The sequence below is a fragment of the Ptychodera flava genome, chromosome 7 (genome assembly GCF_041260155.1).
Source record: "Ptychodera flava strain L36383 chromosome 7, AS_Pfla_20210202, whole genome shotgun sequence".
NCBI classification, from domain to species: Eukaryota; Metazoa; Hemichordata; class Enteropneusta; family Ptychoderidae; genus Ptychodera; species Ptychodera flava.
In genome coordinates, this window is record NC_091934.1 from 25,876,890 (window position 1) to 25,900,163 (window position 23,274).

Here is a 23,274-nt window from a genome sequence, read left to right on the forward strand (position 1 = left end):
TTTGAAGTCTATGAGAATTATAATCCTGAAAAGTCGCAATGTCTTACCCTTTTGCGGCAACACATGGTGAGGCGTAAACGGTCCGGTTCCACGCTCAGCACAGCTGCCTTCATTCGCTAAAGTTTGCTCTTCATTAACGCTGCACATACTCTTTAAGTGACCATGGGTCGTGTGAAAGATCTTAGGGATCTTAAGAAACGCAAAGGTCCGGGAAGAAAGGATAGGAAACAAGGACATCCACAACTTCCAAAAAGTGTGGCAGCAGCAGGTGAGTTAATCGGATCGGTGCTCCAGTGCCGTGTGTGGCACGTGGCCCTTGTTTTGTTGGACCATGAGGTATTAAACCTGACGACACGCACCGTGTTTCCTCCATGGCTGCGGCATTGAGATCCCATTTAGCAGTATCTTAGCACGCGTACACGTGTATATCTCAAAACGTTATACTGTCCAATGATAGGCCGTTATTCTCGTCATGTCACATTACACTGCGGCATTGTTTGGGCAAAGACGGTTATACACAGCTGTAATGCTGCGGGGGTCCAGACACTTCGCACCAAAACCAGTTCGCCCCACACAACTTCGCCCCAAAACCATTTCGCACCAAAACCACCTCGTCCCAAGTACTACCTCGTACAAAGCCACTTCGCCCCAAGTACCACCTCGTACTAAAACCACTTTGCCCAAAGTATTATACCATCAACTCGTCCTAAAACAACGATGCCACGATGTATCATAACGTTGATTTTACATGCAACTTATTTTGGCTACCACGGAAACATTTATTGATGCATGAAACCATAAACAGTAGACTAAAGAAGAAACACGCAAACTACTCAATGCTACAACTCGGGTGCCGTGCGCGGAATCGCACGATGTCATTTTCTCGAAATGTGTACAATTTCAAGATTTCACTGTGTCCTGGGATGATAGAAAGGTGATGGAAACTTCGATAGCAGTTGTTGGTTATTTTCAGCTTTACCGGGTGGCGATAAGTTTTAGGCAAAGTGGCATTGTTTTGGGGGCGAAAGGGTTTGGGGCGACGTGACTTTTGGGGCGAAGTGGTTTTGGTACGAGGTTGTTTTGGTGCGAAGTGGTTTTGGTGCGAAATGGTATGGGACGAGATGGTATGGTGCGAAGTGGTTTTGGTGCGAAGTGTCTGGGAACCATGCTGCGAGTGTGACACATTTCTGGTTTGGGGCAGTTAGATATTACATAGGACTGCCCCCTCAGTTTAATCATAGAGAGTGGAGTAGAAGACCACTGCCTATGGTTTAATTTCCAGTCAAAGTTGTATCCTATCCTCTATACTATACTATAGTGACGTTCCTTTGAAATGACCTAACAAAATTAAGTCCTTTCACACACAGAAACACACGTACACACACTTTATTTCAATGACAGTGGATAGAAGGACTGTGTATCAATGTAGATCTGTTCATATCGGGAAAAGGTCACCTTGACCCCTTTCCGTTTCAGCCCCACTGGGGTCCAGACACTCCGCACCAAAACCACTTCGCCCCAAGACCATTTGGTACCAAAACTACCTCGTCCAACGCCACTTCGCCCCAAGTACCATCTCATACTAAAACCACTTCACCCAAAGTATAGTACCAGGAACTCATCCTAAAAGAACGATGTCACGACGTATCATAATGTTGTTTTTACCTGCAACTTGGAAGCATTAATGTGTCAGGACATTTTGGCTACCACGAAACATTTATTCTTGCATGAAACCATGAATGGTAGAATAGATAAAAAGAAACACTCAAACTACTCAATGCTACAAATCAGGTGCCGTTCGCGGAATTGCACAGTGTTGCGGCCAGGAATTTTAGATCAGGGGACACTGTGTCCCACTAGTGACTGCCATTTATTTGTGGGGACATTTTGTACATTTGAGGGACAACAAGCAGTTGTCAATCAAATTTTGCATTATTTTGTAACACATTAGTTTCACTGAACAAAATTCAAGCTACCGGGACCGCGTCGCTATGCTTGAATTTCAGGCAATTGAAACAGTATACCATATCTGCCGCAAATCAGAGCTCAGACGGACTACAGTCAAGCAAATTATGATATCAAGTGCAGCGTTTTAATTACTTTTAATCATATAGCTAGCTCCGAAAGTATGTAAGTGTAAGCCTCAAAATAATTTTGCAAAACAAAGATCATTGTCAGCTGATGGTTAGAATATACCCGGGGCATTATTTGGCATTGCAAATTTGTGTCATTCTTCTATAACACTCCGTTGTGCGACATTTTTTTAAACACAAATCAGTATGTTTTCTTTGTTTTGAGTGTATATACAGTGTACAGTGTTTGATATAGCCACAGCAATGCATTGTGGGATAACTGGGAAAAGGTCTATAGAAATAGTTATTGGTTCAACATAGAAAATGAAATATTTGTTCATTTTATATTTTCACAAAGGTGTAGGTTGTGGTACAGTAAGATTCAATTTCATTATGAAATAAGATATTTAGCCACTTCCATTTCAATGTTTCCAGACTCGTCGGTTGGTGTCAAGAAAAAATACAGCCATAGACGACAACAAAGGTAAGACATGTACAGTACTGCAGGGTTACAGAAAATTTTGGTTACAAGTGGCAAAAATACAAGTACAGGCGGTTGTGCATGTTAAATTTGTGCAAAATGTCCTGATTTTTTACTAAAACTAAATTTTCACAGCTGGCAAATTTTAACTGACAGCCAGTGGTTTTTGCCGGCTGCCGGCTATTTTCTACATCCCTGTACTGTACACACATATTACATGTGCTTGATTTCAAAGTAGCATCAAAGTGGAACAGAAATAACCCTTTGAGAGCCAAAGTCAATTTTTGTCACCTATATCAAAATATACACCAGTCCTTTTTTTGCTAAATTTTGCTAAAATTTTGATACAAATCTGAAGCCCATAAAATGTGGTGTTCATTTGATCCAACATTATCCAAAAAATTACAGAAAAATTCATAAAATTGGTAAAATGTTGCACACAATGATTTTAGTGAGAAAAAAAGTGCAGTGTGCAAAGGGTCAAGTAAAGAAGAGGCAACCCTCTGGATATGAACTGAAATGACTTTCCGTAGCTCCTCTCGCTGCACACTCTTATAATTCCAGTGATTTATGGCAAATATTCTTTGGGTCCAATAGCCTTCACAAAGTTATACACACCTAGACATTGTCTGTTGTATATTGATGGGTGAAAAAGCAGTGATCTGATAAGATAAGACGTTGAAACAACAGTGCTAAATTAGAGACATGGCACAGTTGAAACATGAGTGAGCTTCCAGTTAGTGAAAAATCCCATTTCTAAATTTTCACGCCCGAATTTCGATACACCTGTATAATATTGTAATGTCAGTAAACCTCCCCAGTAATACATGTTGGTGTACCATTTGGTTTTAACCAATTCACTCTATATACACATGCACTCACTATTGCTCATGCATACATTTATATGTCATGAAGTGGTAAAATATCACAGTATACCCATCTTTGGGGGTTGATTTGTTGATCACTTGATTGTCTACGTTTGTTTCTATATAACTGTGGTCACATTTTATCACAAGAAAATATTCCAGTTCATACTGGATGGTTGATGAATTGCTATTAATAATAATAATAAAAAAATATTGTTTAAAGACCTCTACATACGTTGTCTACCTCTACATACGTTGTCTCAACGGTCTGTATGTTACAGTAAGTGACAGTTAGAAATAACAAAAAATTCGAAAATTTTTCATCAGGTGTTCATATTCATACAGTAGTACAGTGCAGAATGGATAAAGCAAACTATAATACTTTACTGCAGATATGCCAAGAGGTTGCTGAAGGAAGCGATGGTTAGAGAGGCCATGGAAAATCTGAAGCAGGAAAAACTGAAGAAGGAGGAAGAGGCGGAGATGAAGAAAAAGAAGGATCTCCTTGACAGCGAAGGAGAGGATGAAGAGGAGGACTTCGTCATGGAGGAAGAGAAAGGTAAGTGCAGTAGTCATGGCAACAACTTGTCGACATCTGTATGTCTCGTAGTCTGCCCATAGCAGCAACAAATTACCCACTTAGGGGCGACGTCAAAAGTTCAATGTAGGATAAAAACTTAATTCCATTAGTTTCCCCCCAAACCCCCCACCCCCCCTAGAAACTTAATCGACTTATATTGAACCTATTGGCAGGCTCTTTCTATGTAAAGCGAAGCAAAGGACCAGTCAATTACGGGATGAAATAAAAAACGACTTAAATAATGCTTCATCAACACTGAGAACAGATTTTGTGTTTTATCCAATGAAATACAACAATATTAACAACAAACTTGAAGTTTATCGATGAGTAAACGAGAACAATACAAATAAAGTCAAGGTTTCTCCTTTCAGAGGTAAGACCTTAAATCGATTTGCCAGACAGAAACTTTTGGGGTCAACCCCAAATCCCAAACTAAAAGGATTACGTTTTTTATCCGACATCGAACTTTTGACGCCGCCCCTTATCACTTTGATAGGTAGCAATGGATATTTGAATTCAACAACTCTGAGCACGACAAGCTTGAGCACTTCACGGAAATAGCCTCATTATTTAGGCTTAAAACAAGTGTGGCCGACAACTTTTATGAAGGTTTCTCAAATTTTTTACTCAAATTGTGAAGTTTCTGACATTCCTTTGATGTACCCTTCCACAATACATGTACAATGCAGACCTTCTCCAAAGCATGTAAAACTCTAGAATCAAAAGAGGACACTTTTGCAAGTTGTCGTCTGCTCACTTCCTGCAGAGTTGGAAGATATTGACAAAAGCATCATTTTATCAATTCATTGTAGATGTGACTGTCAGCAAAAGTGGGAGGCCTTTTAATCTCAGTACTACCGGTATTTACATCAGAGCACATACAGAGTTAATCTAACAAGTCAACCCTAAATCTACCATTCTCTGTACAGAGGTAAAATTTTGCCATCAAAGAATAATTACTTTAGCTAAGGGTAGAATGTGTCGCAGACAGATATTTGGACTCTCAAATGTTTACAATATTCTGCTGGCCTACCCCTTGTGAAGCTTATGGAGTAGACAAAGTTTTCACCGGCTTTGTTTAGTGACTCCAGAATTTATTTTCCCCATAGAGATACCGCATGTATGGCAGCCATTTTGAATTTCAAAAATCTGTAAATATTGGGTATTTTGTGTCTCTAGTATCAAAATCTGTAAGGTGACCCCGGGTTTTTCTTGATTTTGAAAGAGAATTGTTGAAAGTTTGCTGGAGGAAAGTTTGAGAAATTTTTTAGTCTTTCATTTTTGAGGCTCGAACTACCTTAAGCGCAACATATTGTTCTATCTTATATGCATACAGTGACTATCGCTTAAAACTTTGTATGATATTGCCATCAACAATGGAACAGTAGGTGCTACAGTGGTTTCAAATGGACTGCAGTTGTATATTAAAGACATACTATGGTTATTAGTATCTCAATGTACTTTTGCATTTCCTGTACTAGGAGATGACGGTGAAGAGAGTGATGATGAAAAAGAGACGGAAGTCAGAGATAAAAGCAAGGCATTGACAAAAAGGGCTCAAATTACTGATAAGAAGAGGAAACAGGTGGTTGAAGAGGATGAGGAAGGAGACAGCAGTAGTGATGAGGAGGAGGCGAGTGAAGATTTGGAGTCGGAAGATGAAGATGATGATGAAGATGATGATGATGATGATGATGATGATGATGATGATGAGAGTGAAGGAGAGAATGTGACAGGTTACACAGATGAGAACAAAGCATGGCTGAAACCAAAGACCAAGACGAAAGACAGCATTGAGGATGCAGATGAGAGTGACGTGGAAGAGAAATCAAGTGATGATGAAATGGTATGAAAGTCTCTTACTTGATAATGGACACATCTTATGTGGTACATTTCCTGTAGCTAGTTGTGCCACGCTCATTCAATGATGATCATATAAAATATATACATGTGGTCTAAACCGAACCCGTTTCCCAGTCCCATTCCAATAGAACTCTATTTTAAAAGGACCTCTATAAACCGAACACCTCTCCAAACCGAACAATTTTCTCAGTCCCTGAATGGTTCAGTTTAGACAGGTTTCACTGTATGTATGTGTGTGTGTATGTAATATATATATATATATATATATATATATATATATATATATATATATATATATATATATATATATATATATATATATATATATATATATAAATATATATATGGATAGATAAATATAAAGTGTACAGATGTCCTTGTAGGAAATTACAGTGCTCGATCCTAAAAGTAGAGCATTTAGTCAAATATATAATTACTTTGTACTTAATTTTATTTGTTTTGATAGATAGATATATAGAATAGATAGATAGATAGATAGAGATATATTACCGGTAATACACAAACAAGCTGGCTGTCTACTAATTCCCTAATTTTATTTCTACATTACTAGAGCAACAGATCTTAATTTCTTGTTTTCACATCTGGTTTATTGACATTGACTATATTCACATGATTTTTGTGTTGCTTTGAAAGTTTAGGTGATAAACAACCTTCTCCTGTAAGAGTTTATATTTTTGTTATAAAACAGATGTACTCTTCTCTGATCTTTGAACATAAACTGATCTTTTGATATCCAGTCAATACAGTTTCTTCCGTCATTCATTTCTACACAGCCTGGTGATGATTTTGATGGTCTATCAGACTCTGACTCTGACGATGATGATGACGAGGAAGATGATGATGATGACGATGATAGCGACCTTCTTCCAATCGAGAAAGCTGCAAAGAAGTTAGACAAGAAACAGAAGCGAGATAAGTAAGTTGGTCAGTCAAATAACGGAATAGTCTCACTGAATATGATATCCTGTAAGGAAGATTGTACATGTTACTGTGTTTTCTGTAATCAGTCTTGTAAATCTGAGAGAACCTTATCTAGGAACAGAATCTTGTTTAGAAGTAGTGGTCAATTCCAGCCAGAAATGTATGAAGACAGCATCTTATTTTGTATTGAAATGCAAAGTCAGTTTTTACAAAGATTGCATATCAAAGATTGCTTCAGCGTTTACAACCATGAACTTGGCAATCCACATATCGGTGATTTCACAGTAACACCGGTATTTCTTCATTTGAAGATTCATGAATGAATAGTCATGAATACTAGTAGTTTCTGGGAACAATAGGGTTCACTGTCCATGTATAATGTGCCTCGGGAACAGATATTTGGACCCTCATACTTTACCAATACTTTGTGTATCTGTGACTTTGTGTGTATTCGTTTTGAAGCTCTCAGAGCCAGTTAATGTTTCACTATTTTTTCCTGTCAAATTGAAAATTTGATTATTCCCGGTTGAGTTGACTTGCAGGCATAGGGTGTGCAGCCATTTTGAATTTTACATATCAGTAAATTTGGGGTAAATGTTGTTTCTGCTGAGCCAAAATTTGCAAATTTTCATCGCAGCCCTAATTTCTTTTCTTAGTTGTGAAAAATGGTGGTTTAAATTTTCCTTTAGGAAAGTTTGAGCAAAACTTTAAAACTTTCACTTTCAAGGCACAAGGTAGATATACCTCAAGTGATTTACCTACCTATCAGGGCCTGAAAAATATGCTTGCCCGATGCCCAGGACAGACTGATTTTTAATACGGACAAGCGCAAAACTAGCCCTCACATGCCCGCGGGCAGAAAATTCAGAGCCAACTCAGTATTTTACTCAGAGTGCATTCTTTCGTCTTTTGACGCAAATTTGAAACAATGTCCCCCAAAAGTACCAGACACATGGGTCACTGGGACGCACGCAAATCGGGGCTTATTTTTATCGTCTCAACCGAAACACTAAAGAAAAATCAGTTACTCTGTTACAGTTTGCGATTCATGGTATAAGCAAGTCGATGTGCGTCCACTAGCCACTGGATCCTGGGGCAAATGCCGGGCCACGTACTTCCCCACTCATTTTACATGTAAAATGTAACGAGATAATAACCAGACAATGATGTTTGAAGCGGAAGCCTAGATCATTTTAAAAAGAACAACTAACTTTTCACAGAACAATTTGGACAGTGAAACAGTAAAGCAACCTTTATTGACAACCACGGTCACTCTACCTCATTAACCTGCTAGCTAGTGAACACAGTGTGTACTGAGCATCATACGGAATTGACTGCACTTATGTGATGTGATGGAAGCTCATAACTTTACCTAAAAATATCAGTAACTCCAAAATTTTGCACTATATCCCTGTCTTTCAAAGTAATATTTTGCAGTCAGAAATTTCTCCAGAAGGAGTCTTATGCCACTCATCGATCGTACGCAGCAAACTTGTGTAGGTCACCACACTAATTTCCTTATATGGTCAAGACGCCCTATCTTGATTGTTGCGGACTTTAACAAAAGCCACCTAGCTTGTCAAAACCGTGGTATGGCAAGTTGCTATTGCTACTATGGAGTTCCTCTCAGATATTTAGTGTTTTCAACCTAATTATTTTGCAATTTTAATGAAAAAGTATGATTCATTTTGGCAATTATAAAAATGAAGTGAACTTTACAGCATTAGTGAAAAAACCATGTTAAATGTGTGCATTAGACTGTCTTCAATCACTTCTAGTTTCGTAGTCATAAGTGTGATGAAACATCTTATTTATTTCTGTTAAACACATCTTAATGTGGGAACTGGCAAGATTCCCATAAAAGACTGAAGCATATTAAATTAATTTCATTATGGTAAAGTACTTTTTCTACAATTGAACACTGTAAATACCACAAATTTGTGACAAACCATTGTAGGAGATGTCCCACAATCTGGTTAAGAGAAGAATTATTTTTTCCGAAAATTTCAGGGCAAGTGAGTTTCTGCTACGGACAAGTAGACAAACAGAGGCTACTTGTCCGAGGACAATGGATAAAAATTATATTTTTCAGGCCCTGCCTATGTATCGGAGAATATACAAAAGTCAAGCCCATCGGTGTGTACGTTGTCATTATTTCAATATTTCTGACTCAGCCATTGCCTTTCTGTTACAGAATATTAGGTGAAGAAGAACTGAAGACCAACATTGCACAGATGGAGACATATGAACTGCCGAGTGGACAAGAAATTGAAAAAGAAAATATCCTTTCACCTCCCCCCTTCCCCTACCCCCAATTGTTACTCAGTAGATAGTTGTACAGGCCCAACCTGTAAGTGCTGAGCAAAAATGCAGTTTTATCACAGCTGGCGCAATGTCATATTTTGAACACAGTCAGAGTTCATCATATTTCTCACTCAGAGCTTTCCATACACAAGGCTGGTGTTGGTTGTTGTTCTTTCTGCTCAACGTGTATTTGTGGTGCACTGAATGGACGCAGAAGAATTGTAAAAATGATAGAGAGAATACGATGAAATCAGTGTGTGTGTGTGGGTTGTGGACTTGATATAAAAGTTAAAATTGCTGTGACTCTGGACTCTTTTTTTGCTATTTTTGAAAATAAGTAAATTTTATTCTCTTCTATGTGAAGTACTGTACACGTATTATGAAATGCAAGTACATGTATTAGTCTTGTCGACACGATGTCTCATGTACAATGTTCAGTGTTGTTGTTGAGTAATGAATTCTGATCTGGACTAAAATTTGGTTGCTAGCAATAACATTGGACACAATCCCTATACACTGCACGCTAGTTGCTGGGATTTTGTGAGTAGAACAAGAAACTGTATTTTACTATCAGAGCAAACACAATGGAAAATAAAGTAATTGACTAGATTTTAGTTCCCAAGGGATAGCATAGAACACATGAGGTTGGAGCTCTCTGTCTGACACAGTTAGTGGTCTGTCTTTTGATTTTTTCTTCCTTAATATTTGGCTCACGCAATCAGCCACCAGACTTGACTCTGATTCACCAAAGGATTAAAGACGTCATGCAAGTCCTCGGTGATTTCAAAAACAGACGCCAGGAGGGCAGGTAATGGAACATTCTGATATTTGGATTGCTTTCTGAGCATGATCAGATATGACATGCCATCTATGATTTGTCCATGCGCGTGCATTTTGTCATGATAAGAAATATGATCTCTGATTGGCTTGTGTCAAGGCCGTTATGAAACACTGCATGTCATTCGTTAATATGTTTGTACGGTGACCTCATATATGATGCCATGCGTAATTTCTTTCAAAACTGAGAGAGGTCCAATGTAGCATCTGACATTGGTGTCATTGTACCATAACTGAACAATTATAAAACAAAAACACTTCTTTCAAATGGGAGATTGGTATAACATGATGTTATGTATTATGAAAAAGGATGCTTTAAGCTTTGCAGGTGGCAGGTTTTAGCACAAGTTTAAATAATTCACTTTCAAGGCCATTTACTATTGTCAATCTTTCCTCTGTTGCAGACCAAGAAGAGACTATATAGCTCAGCTGAAAAAAGACTTGGGCAACTACTACAGTTACAACGACTACCTCATAGAACAGATTGTACAGTTATTTGAGCTTTCAGAGGTAGGTCAGGAGGTGAAAGGTTGGGAGGTCAAAGTCTGTTTAGTCATCAGGTTACCCACGGTCCCTCTATCACATAGAGGGACCGTGGGTTACCTGGATATGCTTTCTCCACTGCAGAGTTAAAGGGAGCTGGGTCGTTGGAACTGCACCTGTATGACTTTCATGTTTACAAACAATTTTTTCATGTACGATATCTAGACGTAGCATGTCAACATATCTGCAGCATTTAAATTTTACGATGTACATTATGACAGACCTGTTTTAAACTTTCATCAATCGCCAACATACCTTGAATACAGTGTTTACATTGGTCGTATGGGTTCCATGCAACCTTTGAGCACAGTTCCGATGACCCCATCCCTTAAACGAAACATGTGAAAGTTTCTCAAAACATTGTTACAGTCACTCAATAGATTTACATGTAGGTCACCTCTGAGTCGGCCCTGGTTTTAAAAAAACATGTGAACATACTATGCCAACCCTGGGCCGGCCTAATTTATGTCAGCCAGGTCTGACAAGTTGGTTTACAGTTGACACAAATTTACGACCAGGTCCAAATTGTGTGTGTGAGTGGTTTATGTCAGCCCTAGCTGCAGTTGCACCCACAGTCGGTGTTGGGCCTAGGATGAGGTCGATACATGACAGAGAGGAATTAGATCAAATATAGTGTGAAGGCGGACCAAAATTTTTCTATGTTATCAAAATCTGTGCACTGGCCTAGAGGCGGCCCTACGCCTTAGTGTGAACCTAGTAACATGGAGTGGATGCCAGTAATTTACTGTGAAACTCAAAGCTTCTTTGATAGTGAAAATATTTTCCGAGCTACAGCATATATTTATTTGAGCAAGATAGAAGTTTTTCTATTGTAATTCGAAATACTTTGTATGAAAAAAAATGAAAACAGAAGAAAAATCAAGAATTATATTTATGTTTCCCTGTTCTTCAACTAACCCTTGTTTTGCTTTTGTTTTAGTTAATAGAATTTCTTGAAGCAAATGAAGTTCACAGACCCGTCACAATCAGAACAAACACGCTGAAAACAAGGCGGAGAGATCTGGCACAGGTAATGGGTATTTTTCCAAAAAAATAACAGCAGAAAACAGCAATGACCAAGTTCTGTATCTTTTCGTGTCAAAACTGGGTGACTGATCGCCTTTAATGGAGGAAATGTTTCATTGAATTGGATACAATACAAGGCAGAAGCTGTATCTGCTGATGATGTTTTTGGTATTTTTGTTTCATGTGTCAAGAACAAGGTCTTATTGTACTCCCAAAATCATGTTCAACTACCTACTAATGTATATTTAGCTTGTCAACACAGCGTCAACACACCTAAAATGCATTGTTGTTGTTTACACTTGAATTCTAGTCCAGAATTCACTTGTCAACAATAACAATGCAGTCTACACATGTACAGGCTGAGTCGATAAGCTGAATACCGTGTATCTCAACATGCCTTGTGGCGTCCAAGGAAAAACTGAAGTTGACATGAGAAACAAAAATAGTGAAAAAATTGCCAAAGTCTAGCTACTGGGCTTGTAAATGCCATTCAAGTATATTTGAGTCACAACTGTGTATGGTACATTTACCTGTATGATGTTCATTTTGATTTTTATCGACTTCAGATTTCAGTGACTTTCTTGAATATTTTACAAAATATCCTGTGATTTCTTGTAATTTCAGGCAAATAGCCCCTCAAATATAGTCAAAACCCATTTAAGATGAGTCTACAAGGGCAGTTGAAATTTGAATATGTAACCTAAGTTTGGCACACACACTTTCACAATTTCTACAAACCACAGGCATGCTGATGCACATAAAGCAATTATTCAGTCTGTGTAAAGTGCCATACATCAGAAACTGTTCATCTGTTTCCTATCTCTTCCAGGCTTTGATAAACAGAGGTGTGAATTTAGATCCCATCGGCAAATGGTCCAAAGTTGGTTTGGTCATTTATAACTCTTCAGTTCCTGTTGGTAAGTGGCAAACATTTAACAACTTAATTTGTTGGTCTCTATAAAACCTGTAGATTTGTGAATCTGAATAAAACCCATGTAAAGATAAACAAGTATGATATCATGAGTCGCTGTTCTGGAAAATATTTTTTCATGGGTATATGGTTGCTGCAAGTATACAATCAATGAAGTTTTCTGTTGGTAAGCTTTCTGATAACTTGCAGATGACCTTGTCATTGGAAGTGACAGACACCTTCCATGGGAAAGTTTAATCTTTGTATAAATACATAATTGAATATTTATCAGAACATTATTCTCATTCATAAATGTATTATCGCGGCATTTTTTCCTGGCCCCACCTACTGAATGCAGAACTTTACAGGTACAAACCTATTGCACTGATGAAACAATTTCACAAGTCAAACAAACCTATATGTACAAACCTATCCATAGATGTTTCAAGGATCCCATAGCACTTAATTACAGAGAATCTGAACAGTGGGACAGCTTTTCTTGAAATGTGTAAATTTTTTAAAGAAAAGTTTCAAAAAAACTTTTTCCTCTTTCAGGGGCCACACCAGAGTACTTGGCCGGTCATTACATGCTGCAAGGGGCTTCCAGTTTCTTGCCTGTGATGGCGCTAGCACCTCAAGAAAATGAAAGAATACTTGACATGTGTGCTGCGCCGGGTGGCAAGACATCGTATATAGGTATATCTGTTGTAATGCTTTCTTATGTGTTTCAGCATGCTGCCAGCTATAGTGAAGTTTTTGATTTTCTGGGAATAATGATTTAGCCCAGCTTTAATTATGTGCACGCCAAACTTCTCAGCCAATAGCTATTACCCCCTTGACTATCATCGCCAGTGTTACCTTTATAGTGCAGATAACGTTCAATACTTATACGACTTGCCAGAATTTTCAGGCATTCAAAGTATGTAGTAATTTAATGTTGTGCCAGAAATTTCTTGCATTCAAGCATAGACAGTATCATTGTATATGATTCAAGATAGCCAAGGGTTTAATACTTGTGATCATCCCCTGCAGAATGTAAATTAGACCAAATAGTTATGAAAGAAATTGCAGGCTTCAAGATATTTCACCAAAAATGCAGCCATCTTTCTGATTGTCATTTTGTTCCCTATGGTATAAACTTCTGTGTTCTGGTAAAATGCAGTAAATATATTAAAACTTTAGAAAAAAGCCTCTAGTGTTCATATGCAGTGATACTCAAGATGTGCATAAAAGAACTTTGGATCTAATAGCACAACAAACCACAGGGTCTTGGAGCACCTGATATTGGATAAATACTTTCAACGGGGTCCGTGATCCTCACCTGTTGACGCTTAGCATTTGTAAAAGAAGACTTCATTGCCACTCTGTGTTGAATCATTCCAACACTTGCACCCATTACACTGTGTGGTTAATTAGTCCCCACGGACACTGTCCAGGGGGACTTATAGGTTTGGTCATGTCCGTGCGTGCGTGCGTGCGTGCGTGCGTGCGTGCGTCCGTTCACGCAGATATCTCAGAGATGCCTGGAGCGATTTCATTCAAACTTGGTACAAGGATTACTTCATATGTCATACATATGCACGTTGATTTGTTTTGTGATACGATCCAATATGGCCGCCATTTTATTACGATTTTTTCATGTACAGAGCCATAACTCAGACATGTTTTAACCGATTTTATTCAAAGTTGGTACAAGGACATTGACCAATGTCATAGATATGCACGTCAATTTGTTTTGTGATACGATCCAATATGGCTGCTGTGCGGCCATTTTGTTACGATTTTTTCATATACAAAGCCATAACTTGGGCATATCTCAACCGATTTTATTCAAAGTTGGTACAAGGACATTGACCTATGTCATACATATGCACGTTGATTTGTTTTATGATACGATCCAATATGGCCGCCAGGCGGCCATTTTATTACGATTTTTTCATGTACAGAGACCTAACTCAGACATGTTTCAACCGATTTTATTCAAAGTTGGTACAAGGACATTGACAATGTCATAGATATGCACGTCAATTTGTTTTGTGATACGATCCAATATGGCTGCTGTGCGGCCATTTTGTTACGATTTTTTCATTTACAGAGCCATAACTCAGGCATATCTCAACCGATTTTATTCATAGTTGGTACAAGGACATTGACCTATGTCATACATATGCACGTTGATTTGTTTTGTGATACGATCCACTAAATTAAATTGATTGCCAATTTGCATTTACATGATGAACTTTTGTTGTTAGGGTGAATGTCCAGAAGCACTGCATCAAACTTTATATAATATGGTACCAGTGATAATCTATCAGTGTTATGATAGGATGCAAAAATGTTTTGCAACATCCTGTTGATTAATTAGTCCCCACGGACACCGTCCGGGGGGACTTATAGGTTTGGTCATGTCCGTGCGTGTGTGCGTCCGTGCGTCCGTCTGTTCACGCAGATATCTCAGAGATGCCTGAAGCGATTTCATTCAAACTTGATACAAGGATTACTTCATATGTCATACAGATGCACGTTGATTTGTTTTGTGATACGATCCAATATGGCTGCCAGGCGGCCATTTTATTACGATTTTTTCATGTACAGAGCCATAATTCAGGCATGTTTCAACTGATTTTATTCAAAGTTTGTACAAGGACATTGACCAATGTCATAGATATGCACGTCAATTCTTTTGTGATACGATCCAATATGGCCGCCATGCGGCCATTTTGTTACAATTTTTTCATGTACAGAGCCATAACTCAGGCAAATCTCAACCGATTTTATTCAAACTTGGTACAAGGACATTGACCTATATCAGACATATGCACGTCAATTTGTTTTGTGATACGATCCAATATGGCCGCCAGGCGGCCATTTTATTACGATTTTTTTCATGTACAGAGCCATAATTCAGGCATGTTTCAACTGATTTTATTCAAAGTTGGTACAAGGACATTGACCAATGTCATAGCTATGCACATCAATTTGTTTTGTGATACGATCCAATATGGCCGCCGTGCGGCCATTTTGTTACGATTTTTTCATGTACAGAGCCACAACTCAGGCATATCTCAACCAATTTTATTCAAACTTGGTACAAGGACATCGACCTATGTCATACACATGCACATTGACTTGTTTTGTGATACGATCCAATATGGCCGCCATGTGGCCATTTTATTACGTTTTTTCATGTCCATGCAGAACCATAACTCAGACATGTATCAAGCAAATTTATTCAAAGTTGGTACAAGGAGATTGACCAATGTCATACATATGCATGTTAATTTGTTTTGTGATACGATCCAATATGGCTGCTGTGCGGCCGTTTTGTTATGATTTTTCATGTACAAAGCCATAAGTCAGGCATATTTCAACCGATTTAATCAAAGTTGGTACAAGGACTTTGACCTATGTCATACATATGCACATTGATTTGTTTTGTGATTCGATCCAATATGGCCACCATGTGGCCATTTTATTACGATTTTTTCATGTCCTGAACTACAGCTCAGACATGTATCAAGCGAATTTATTCAAAAGTATTTTTATCACAGACCTAATGAAGAGGACTCTATCCTCTCTGAGGACCTGTAATCAAAGCACCCATTAACAAGTGGGGACTGTGTCATCAACGATGACTTGTTCCTAGTTGACTCATTTAATGACCTTTAGGATGGTGGCCTACATTGGTTTTATGTTTTCATCACCATGGAACTCATTCTTGGCCACTGAGCTCCATCTGTATCAAAGTATTTTTATCACAGACCAATTAATGAAAAGGACTCTATCCTCTCTGAGGACTTGTAATCAAAGTACCCATTAACAAGTGGGGACTGTGTCATCGACGATGATTTGTTTTCTTCCCAGCATCACTCATGAAAAACACCGGCATGCTCTTCGCCAATGACGCCAACAAAGAGAGGGTGAAAAGCATTGTGGGTAATATACACCGAATGGGAATCTCCAATACAGTCATATGCAATGAGGACGGCCGGTCGTTTCCAAAGGTGAGTGTTTATTGTCAGTTGGATTTAGTGTAAGTCACAAACAGTGTAACATTGAGTCTGACAAAAAAAAATTGGGTGGTGATGATTAAATTTGCTGTTTTGCGTGTGGGATATGTAGTTGAGAATAAGTCACCTTGAACTGACAACACGGGTAGGACAGGATGCCTAGAGAGGGGCATTGGTGTTAACTAAGCAACCACTGTATGCATGAATCTCCTGTACAACTTCTGATTTTCATAAAGTTACATAAAACTGAATTCACTGTACTTTGGTATTATGTTGATGTTAGTATTGGTGAAATTCAATTCCAAGTTTGCCTTCCAAAATGAGAAAGTTAACCTGCTCACCCCCGATTCCCTGTAAAAAAGTCCACAATCACCATTGATAACAATGGGCTTGGGACAAACCATGGTGGTTAGAGGGTTAATTGTAAAACTGATGACACTGTGTGGTGGATATCTCTCTGGCAATGCCCTTAGTGAATCACACAGTGTTACCGGTACCAACATCCATCTATTCAAGAAAAAACACAAGGTCTATCTATTTGAATGTCTTGTCAGTTGAAAGTGAAAGTCATTTGATCAATGCTCAGTCTGTTAACATTTTAATACATCCCTTCTTTCTGCACCATTACTGCTTGCAGCTTATTGGTAACTTTGACCGTGTTCTGTTGGATGCACCATGCAGTGGTACTGGAGTCATATCAAAGGATCCGGCCGTCAAAACCACCAAAGTGAGTTAGATACAGAAACTGCCGTATGCATGCATCAGAACACTGATCATCCGGACACTAATTTGCCAAATTCTCAGATACATGTAACTATCCAAATGCAGTGGTCTTGACAATCGGTGTTCAGTTGCAGCTTTAACAAGTGTGTGTTTGAGAATACCATAGTTTGTGTTTTTGTGTAGCACATTGCACACCTATAGGTGTAGATGTTATGGTTCTTCTGACGGTGGTCCGCAGTTGTCATGTGCTAATTGCACTGGAATAAAAGGGGACAGAATGCAAGGTTTGCAACGATTGCCACTGTTTATATCAATCCATTGATATTTGCTGGCAGTAGTGTGTATGCCAGTCAATGCCCACACTAACTTGATATCATTTAAGCCAACTGAAATTTACATAGGAAGTAAGTGTATACACCAATAGGGATGTTTGCAAATGACCTCATTGTCCCCTCGTTAATTTGCAAAAACAAATCTTTGTCTGTTAATGTAGATTACACTTTTGGAAATTATGCATGCAAGAACAACGAAAATAGAACTTGGTTGGCGACTGCTTATGTTACAATGAATACCAGAGAGACATGTGAACAGCTCAGACTACTAGGTGCAACAACAGCCATACAAACACACCAACAAAATTTGTCTGTGCCTTCCAGGCACCAGTGTCCATCGTTGCATACATGCAGTTATATTTAGCAACAAACCTGCAACTACAAACAGTGCATTGCATATTATCAGATATACAGTAAAACCTGTCTAAACCAAACCCTTCAAGGACTGAGAAAATTATTTTGTTCGGAGAGGTGTTTGGTTTATAGAGGTCCTTTAACATTGGAATGGGACTGGGAAAAGGGTTCAGTTTAGACAGGATTCGGTTCAGACAGGTTTGACTGTCACATATTAACATTGAAATATACACACACATGTATATGTATCAATGAAAGTATTGATTGCAGGAAGTCTTATTCCATATTTTTACACTATTTGTGAAATACCACTTCATCCAACAAATCAACCCAGATGAGAACCAGTAATGGTTGTGATTTTTTTCCCAGGATGCAACTGACACCCAGAGAATAGTGACTCTGCAGAAGGAGCTCATTTTGGCAGCGATAGACTCCGTCGAAGCTAAATCTAAAAGTGGCGGTTACATTGTATACTCCACATGTTCAATATTGGTAAGTGTGTCGTTACTCGTCAAAACGGAATAGTGTAGGATCAGATTGCCTCAGAGACTGCTACAACAGTTAGGGTTTAGTTGTACTGTAAAACAAATATCAGTTTCAGAATAAGTAGCTAGTGAATTCATCATCTATTTCCAAAAATATGTTGACATGCCCACTTTCCAGCTTGTCAACGCTGAGTACAAGTGCAATGTGCTGTGTTTGTAGACGTTTGTATTTCAGTCCAGACCAGAATTCACTTGTCAGCAATATAAATGAAGTCTAAACATGCACAGGCTGAGCTGACAAGCTGAATACTGTGTATCTAGACTTGCTTTTTGGGAGTGTAAGAAGAAGCCATGGTTAGATTAAAAACTACACTAGCGAAAATTTCATGAAAAGTTACGGCAACTGTTCCTTTGAAAAGAGAGGGGCATAGTGTCAGTGGATCCAATCAAAGTTCAGCTAAGGGTGGGTGACTCTTTATAATTTTGTGAATATGAAATAGATTAGTGATTACAGGGATGATGTAACACGGGTTAAAGATAAACATGAACTGTTTGCTTTACAGACAGAGTTCATAGTATAATATCAGTAGCATCTACTCCCTCTGTGCTGACATTGCCTCCTGATTACTTCCTGAAGGCAGTAACAGAATTATGTTCTTCTCTGAACAGGTCGACGAGAATGAGTGGGTTGTCGATTTTGCTCTGAAGAAACGAAACGTCAAACTGGTTCCGACTGGTTTAGACTTTGGCAGACCAGGGTTTAAGAGGTAAGGCTTCATCCAATGACTGCCCACCTGAAGAGACCTGCACCCAATATTCATTATGAAAACAATGGCGTTTTTCCTAGGGGGACCTCCCATTGCTTTTTGAAGCAACTGAACTCCCTAGGATTATGTTGATTTATAATATGGTTCAGCCTTGCCCCATTTTCATCACCCAAAAGCAAGCCGTCTCTTATTAGGTCATTTTTAGCAGCATCCTAACCTAGGCAGAAGCTAGCACGTGACCTAATGATTTGTGTGCTCACAGGAGAATATTTCTCTTCATAACACAAGGCAACACACTCTGTCTAACTTTTAATGTTACCATTAATGTGAAAACCGTCTTCTCACCTTGAATGAAGATTCTTCTATCGACTGACGACACGGACTACAAAGACAAATTCATCATCAGCCTCGTTGTGATTTGGAGGCCACATTGTCACTGATTAATTTCTTAAACTAAGAGAATACTTCAGTGTGTTTTCTTTCCATTCATTTACTTTTTAATTTTTTCCCCATACCAAAACTAAATATGTAAATTAGCTGTGAATGTTAATATATGCACTTCAGTCAATAAGCACAATAAAAACCAGTCAAATAAGCATTACAGAGAATCTAGAATATTACTGTATGTGATGTTATACTGTCTACAGCCACAACTTTATTGATGGGACACTACTTTTGGTATGTTCAAAGTTGAGTACTAAACACTATTTTTGGTATGTTCAAAGTTGAGTACTAAACACTATTTTTGGTTTGTTTAGGTATCGAGAGAGAAGATTTCATCCCAGCTTGGAGTTAACCAGGAGGTTTTATCCCCACACTCACAATATGGACGGCTTCTTTGTTGCCAAGTTCAAGAAGCTTGACAACAAAATACCAGATGGTAAAAGTGAGTATTGTTTATCAGTGTTGCAGTCTGTCAGTGTCTAGTAGTGAAAAAAATTATATTTATCAACAATCCAGCAGAGCAAAGCGTATTGACATACATCATTGAAGTGAAGTTAGATGCAAACAACCCTTTTACCATCATGGTTTAGCCCAAAGCCAGTGTTGTCTATAGTGATTGTGGACCTGTTTACATGGAATTCAGGTTGAGCAGGTTAAAGCAAATAGCCTTGGACATCACAACCACAGTTTTCTGTTTTGGATACATCATCTATCAATCGTTTCATCTTTGAACCCTGACCCTGTAGTGACCCATGAGATGGTGTCAGGATTGACCCTTCAACAGGGTTCAAAGGGTTTACAATAACATACATAAGGCAAAACGATGAAGAATTTTTGGATGAAATACACAAGAAAGTAAACATTCACTGGTGGTAAAAACACCTGTTACATGTTCACTCTAGTATTGGGGTTAGTGTGAGTCAGGGTCGATGACCTCTGGGAAAACCATTTCTACAATAAAGTGAATGTACAGTTTTTGATTACATAAAATCAAAAGGTTGCAGCTGTTACAGAGGTAGTGGCATCTTCAAAATTTTGTCAACCATGAAACATTTTTATATCAATAATAATGTCTTGTTTACAGACAAAAAAGAGGAAGAAGATGAAGAGGAGTCCAACCAGATTCCAAGACAGGAGGACACAGCGCCCTCAATAGGTACATCACAGCCCAAGCAAATGAAAGGCAAAGGAAAGCAGGGCTCACCCAACGTACCAAAACCCAAGACTTTGGAAACGGCAACAAAAGGAAGCGGAAGAAAGTCTTTCAGAAACAGAAACCACATGGGAAGAAAAAGCAAAGAACAAAATAACGTTGCCACATCCATGAATTACCACATGACACACATTTCCCAACAGCGCCCTCAATGCAAGATAAGGCATCTTGATAGCTGTGCTACGAATGTTTGAGTACAACAGCGCCCTCAGTGTGAGATAAGACATTTTGATAGTCGTGTTCTTTATGATTGAGGACAATATTCTGGTATCAATTCTCCGAGAAGGAGCAATATGTTCTGATGTCTCTCGCTATCAGCAGAAGGTCACGTAGTCTTTACTAGCAGATGTGCCTAGCAGATGGGTTATATTAGTGATTTTCCTACTGATGTGCAGTGTGCTCGGAAGGTTATATTTGATTGGTCGATTGTCAATGTTCACCGCAACTTAGATTATTCAATTTAATTATTATTCAATTATGATTATTCAACTGGTATTATTCAATTATAACGGTAAGATTCTGCCACCTTATTGGATAACAACTTCCGAGATGTGCACATTAGCCCCGACTTTTAATGCTTTTTTTTTTCCCCAGAATCCCAAATGGTGACCAGTACTTCCTGTACATTTTACAACAAACACCATGAAATCAAATAATGTACCAATTTATACCATAAGGTAGTACCTAATAAACTATTGAAAGTATAGTAAAAATATCATACTTTTCATGATTTTCGTCACAATTTGCATGAGAGAATGATATTTTGTTTCTGTGGCCGGGGATCGTGCATGCTCATGCGTTTTAGTGGTTTTTGTTGGCTGACTTTTCTCATGAAATATTCTGTACCATGACAGAATCCTTGCCACATCAGCATTTTGTGAAAAGTGGTCACTCACCAATTTCAATACCTGGATAATTTCTAACGTCTTCCAACATCTTCAACATGTAACTGTGTAATAATCAAGAAGACTTTGGAATGTCATGTTTGAATTCGACCAAAGTTGAAAGATATAGATGACCTTACATTTCATAAATGGGCCTTTTTCACAGTCCCTTCCCCAGAGCATTCCAGGGAACGACCTTGAAAGTATTGGAGGGAGAATGTAAGTAAGGAAGAAAACAAGAAACTGAATGGATTAGAAACTAGAGTTAGAAAAAATGTGGAATTCTGGGCGAAAAGTCTGCGAGTTGCATTTGTCAAAATGCCAAGGATATCAAAGCTATACTGTCACCTGTTCCAGTTTTGCCACAGTTACCATCTAAAATCTAACCAATCACAGATTTTAAGCAGGTGGCCACTTTTTAAAAACAGCGCCCCTCACATGGGCATTTTGAATACCAAGGAACGCCCCTTTGACCATATATGGGCATAATTAGATTACAGGTGACTGTATACCTTTTATGGTCCCAAGCTAACTCTATATGAGTCATATGGAGAGCAAACGCAATGTCACATGACTTCCTGGTATGCAGTTTTAGTTCAGTACCGTAACCCATAGTGAGCGCCAGGATCCAGTAAGCCATGGTACTGGTCCAACCGTTGCTGCAGCTTGTTCCTTATTGTTCAGTATGGTGAATTGGTCAACAAAACATCTGATGAAAAGGAGACCTTTTTTCTGGTCTGAAAGAACTTGAGACTGAAGTCAACACTAAACAATAGCAAAAATCTTTAATGACACTTACAAGTATTGAAGTCATGTTATATCGAGGATGAAGAAAAAAGTTATATATATATAAGGTAGATATTAACCCTTTGAGCGCCAAAGTCAATTTTTGTCACCTTTATAAAATGTACCCCAGTCAATTTTTTTCAGATTTTTGACAAAATTTTGATGAAAAAACTGTATCCAATGAAATGTGGTATTTATTTGGTCCAAAATTATCAAGAAAATTACAGAAAAATGCATAACTGTTGGTAAATTGTTGCACTAAAATTTTGATGGGAAAAATTACAGCCCTCAGAGAGTTAAAGAAGAGTAAGCTTACTTACTTTTTAAACATGAAACTAAAAAATACAAACAAAAGAGTAAGTTCACAGTGCATGCAACTGTGCTGAGTAAGAAGAATATTTTTGAACCAGTATTTGGAGATTACACGGACTAAGTAAACATCTAAATATATATTTTAGTCAGTTTGGTTCATACAGCAAACTTGTAATTTATAAAATTCATAAGAATTTCACAAGAAAACTTGAACAAAACTATGTCATTATAAATGCAAATAAGCAGTCCTTGTTATAGCCAATCACTGAACAGGCTGTCAAGAATTGGTCATGGTTGCTAGCGGCAACCACAAGACTCAACAACCATTTCTGAGTAAACAGCCAATGTGAGGTCTCCTTCCTCGTCCCAGATGATCAGAGGGATGGGTGACATGGCATCATGTACACAAGGCCGTGGAACTCTAGCGCCCTCTACCGGGGCATCGCGTGCATTCATAAAGCCCTGGATGGTGGAGTGGACAGTGGCGTTTAGGTATGAATCCAGTGGAAACGGACAGACACCCATACACAGACTGGTTTC

General features: G+C 38.4%; 1 protein-coding gene across 1 annotated transcript; it reads left to right on the top strand.

The window, feature by feature from the left end:
- Positions 1 to 48: 48 nt before the first annotated feature.
- Positions 49 to 21,467, top strand: LOC139137115 (uncharacterized). Its single transcript, XM_070705075.1, has 17 exons — positions 49 to 268; positions 2,508 to 2,556; positions 3,812 to 3,978; positions 5,481 to 5,845; positions 6,657 to 6,799; positions 8,999 to 9,084; positions 9,823 to 9,916; positions 10,350 to 10,455; positions 11,429 to 11,518; positions 12,344 to 12,431; positions 12,980 to 13,120; positions 16,289 to 16,428; positions 17,072 to 17,161; positions 18,213 to 18,335; positions 18,998 to 19,095; positions 19,854 to 19,981; positions 20,624 to 21,467. The coding sequence occupies exons 1-17, from the start codon at positions 163 to 165 to the stop codon at positions 20,944 to 20,946; spliced, it is 2,337 nt and encodes a 778-aa protein (XP_070561176.1). The 5' UTR covers positions 49 to 162; the 3' UTR covers positions 20,947 to 21,467.
- The last annotated feature ends 1,807 nt before the right edge of the window (positions 21,468 to 23,274 follow it).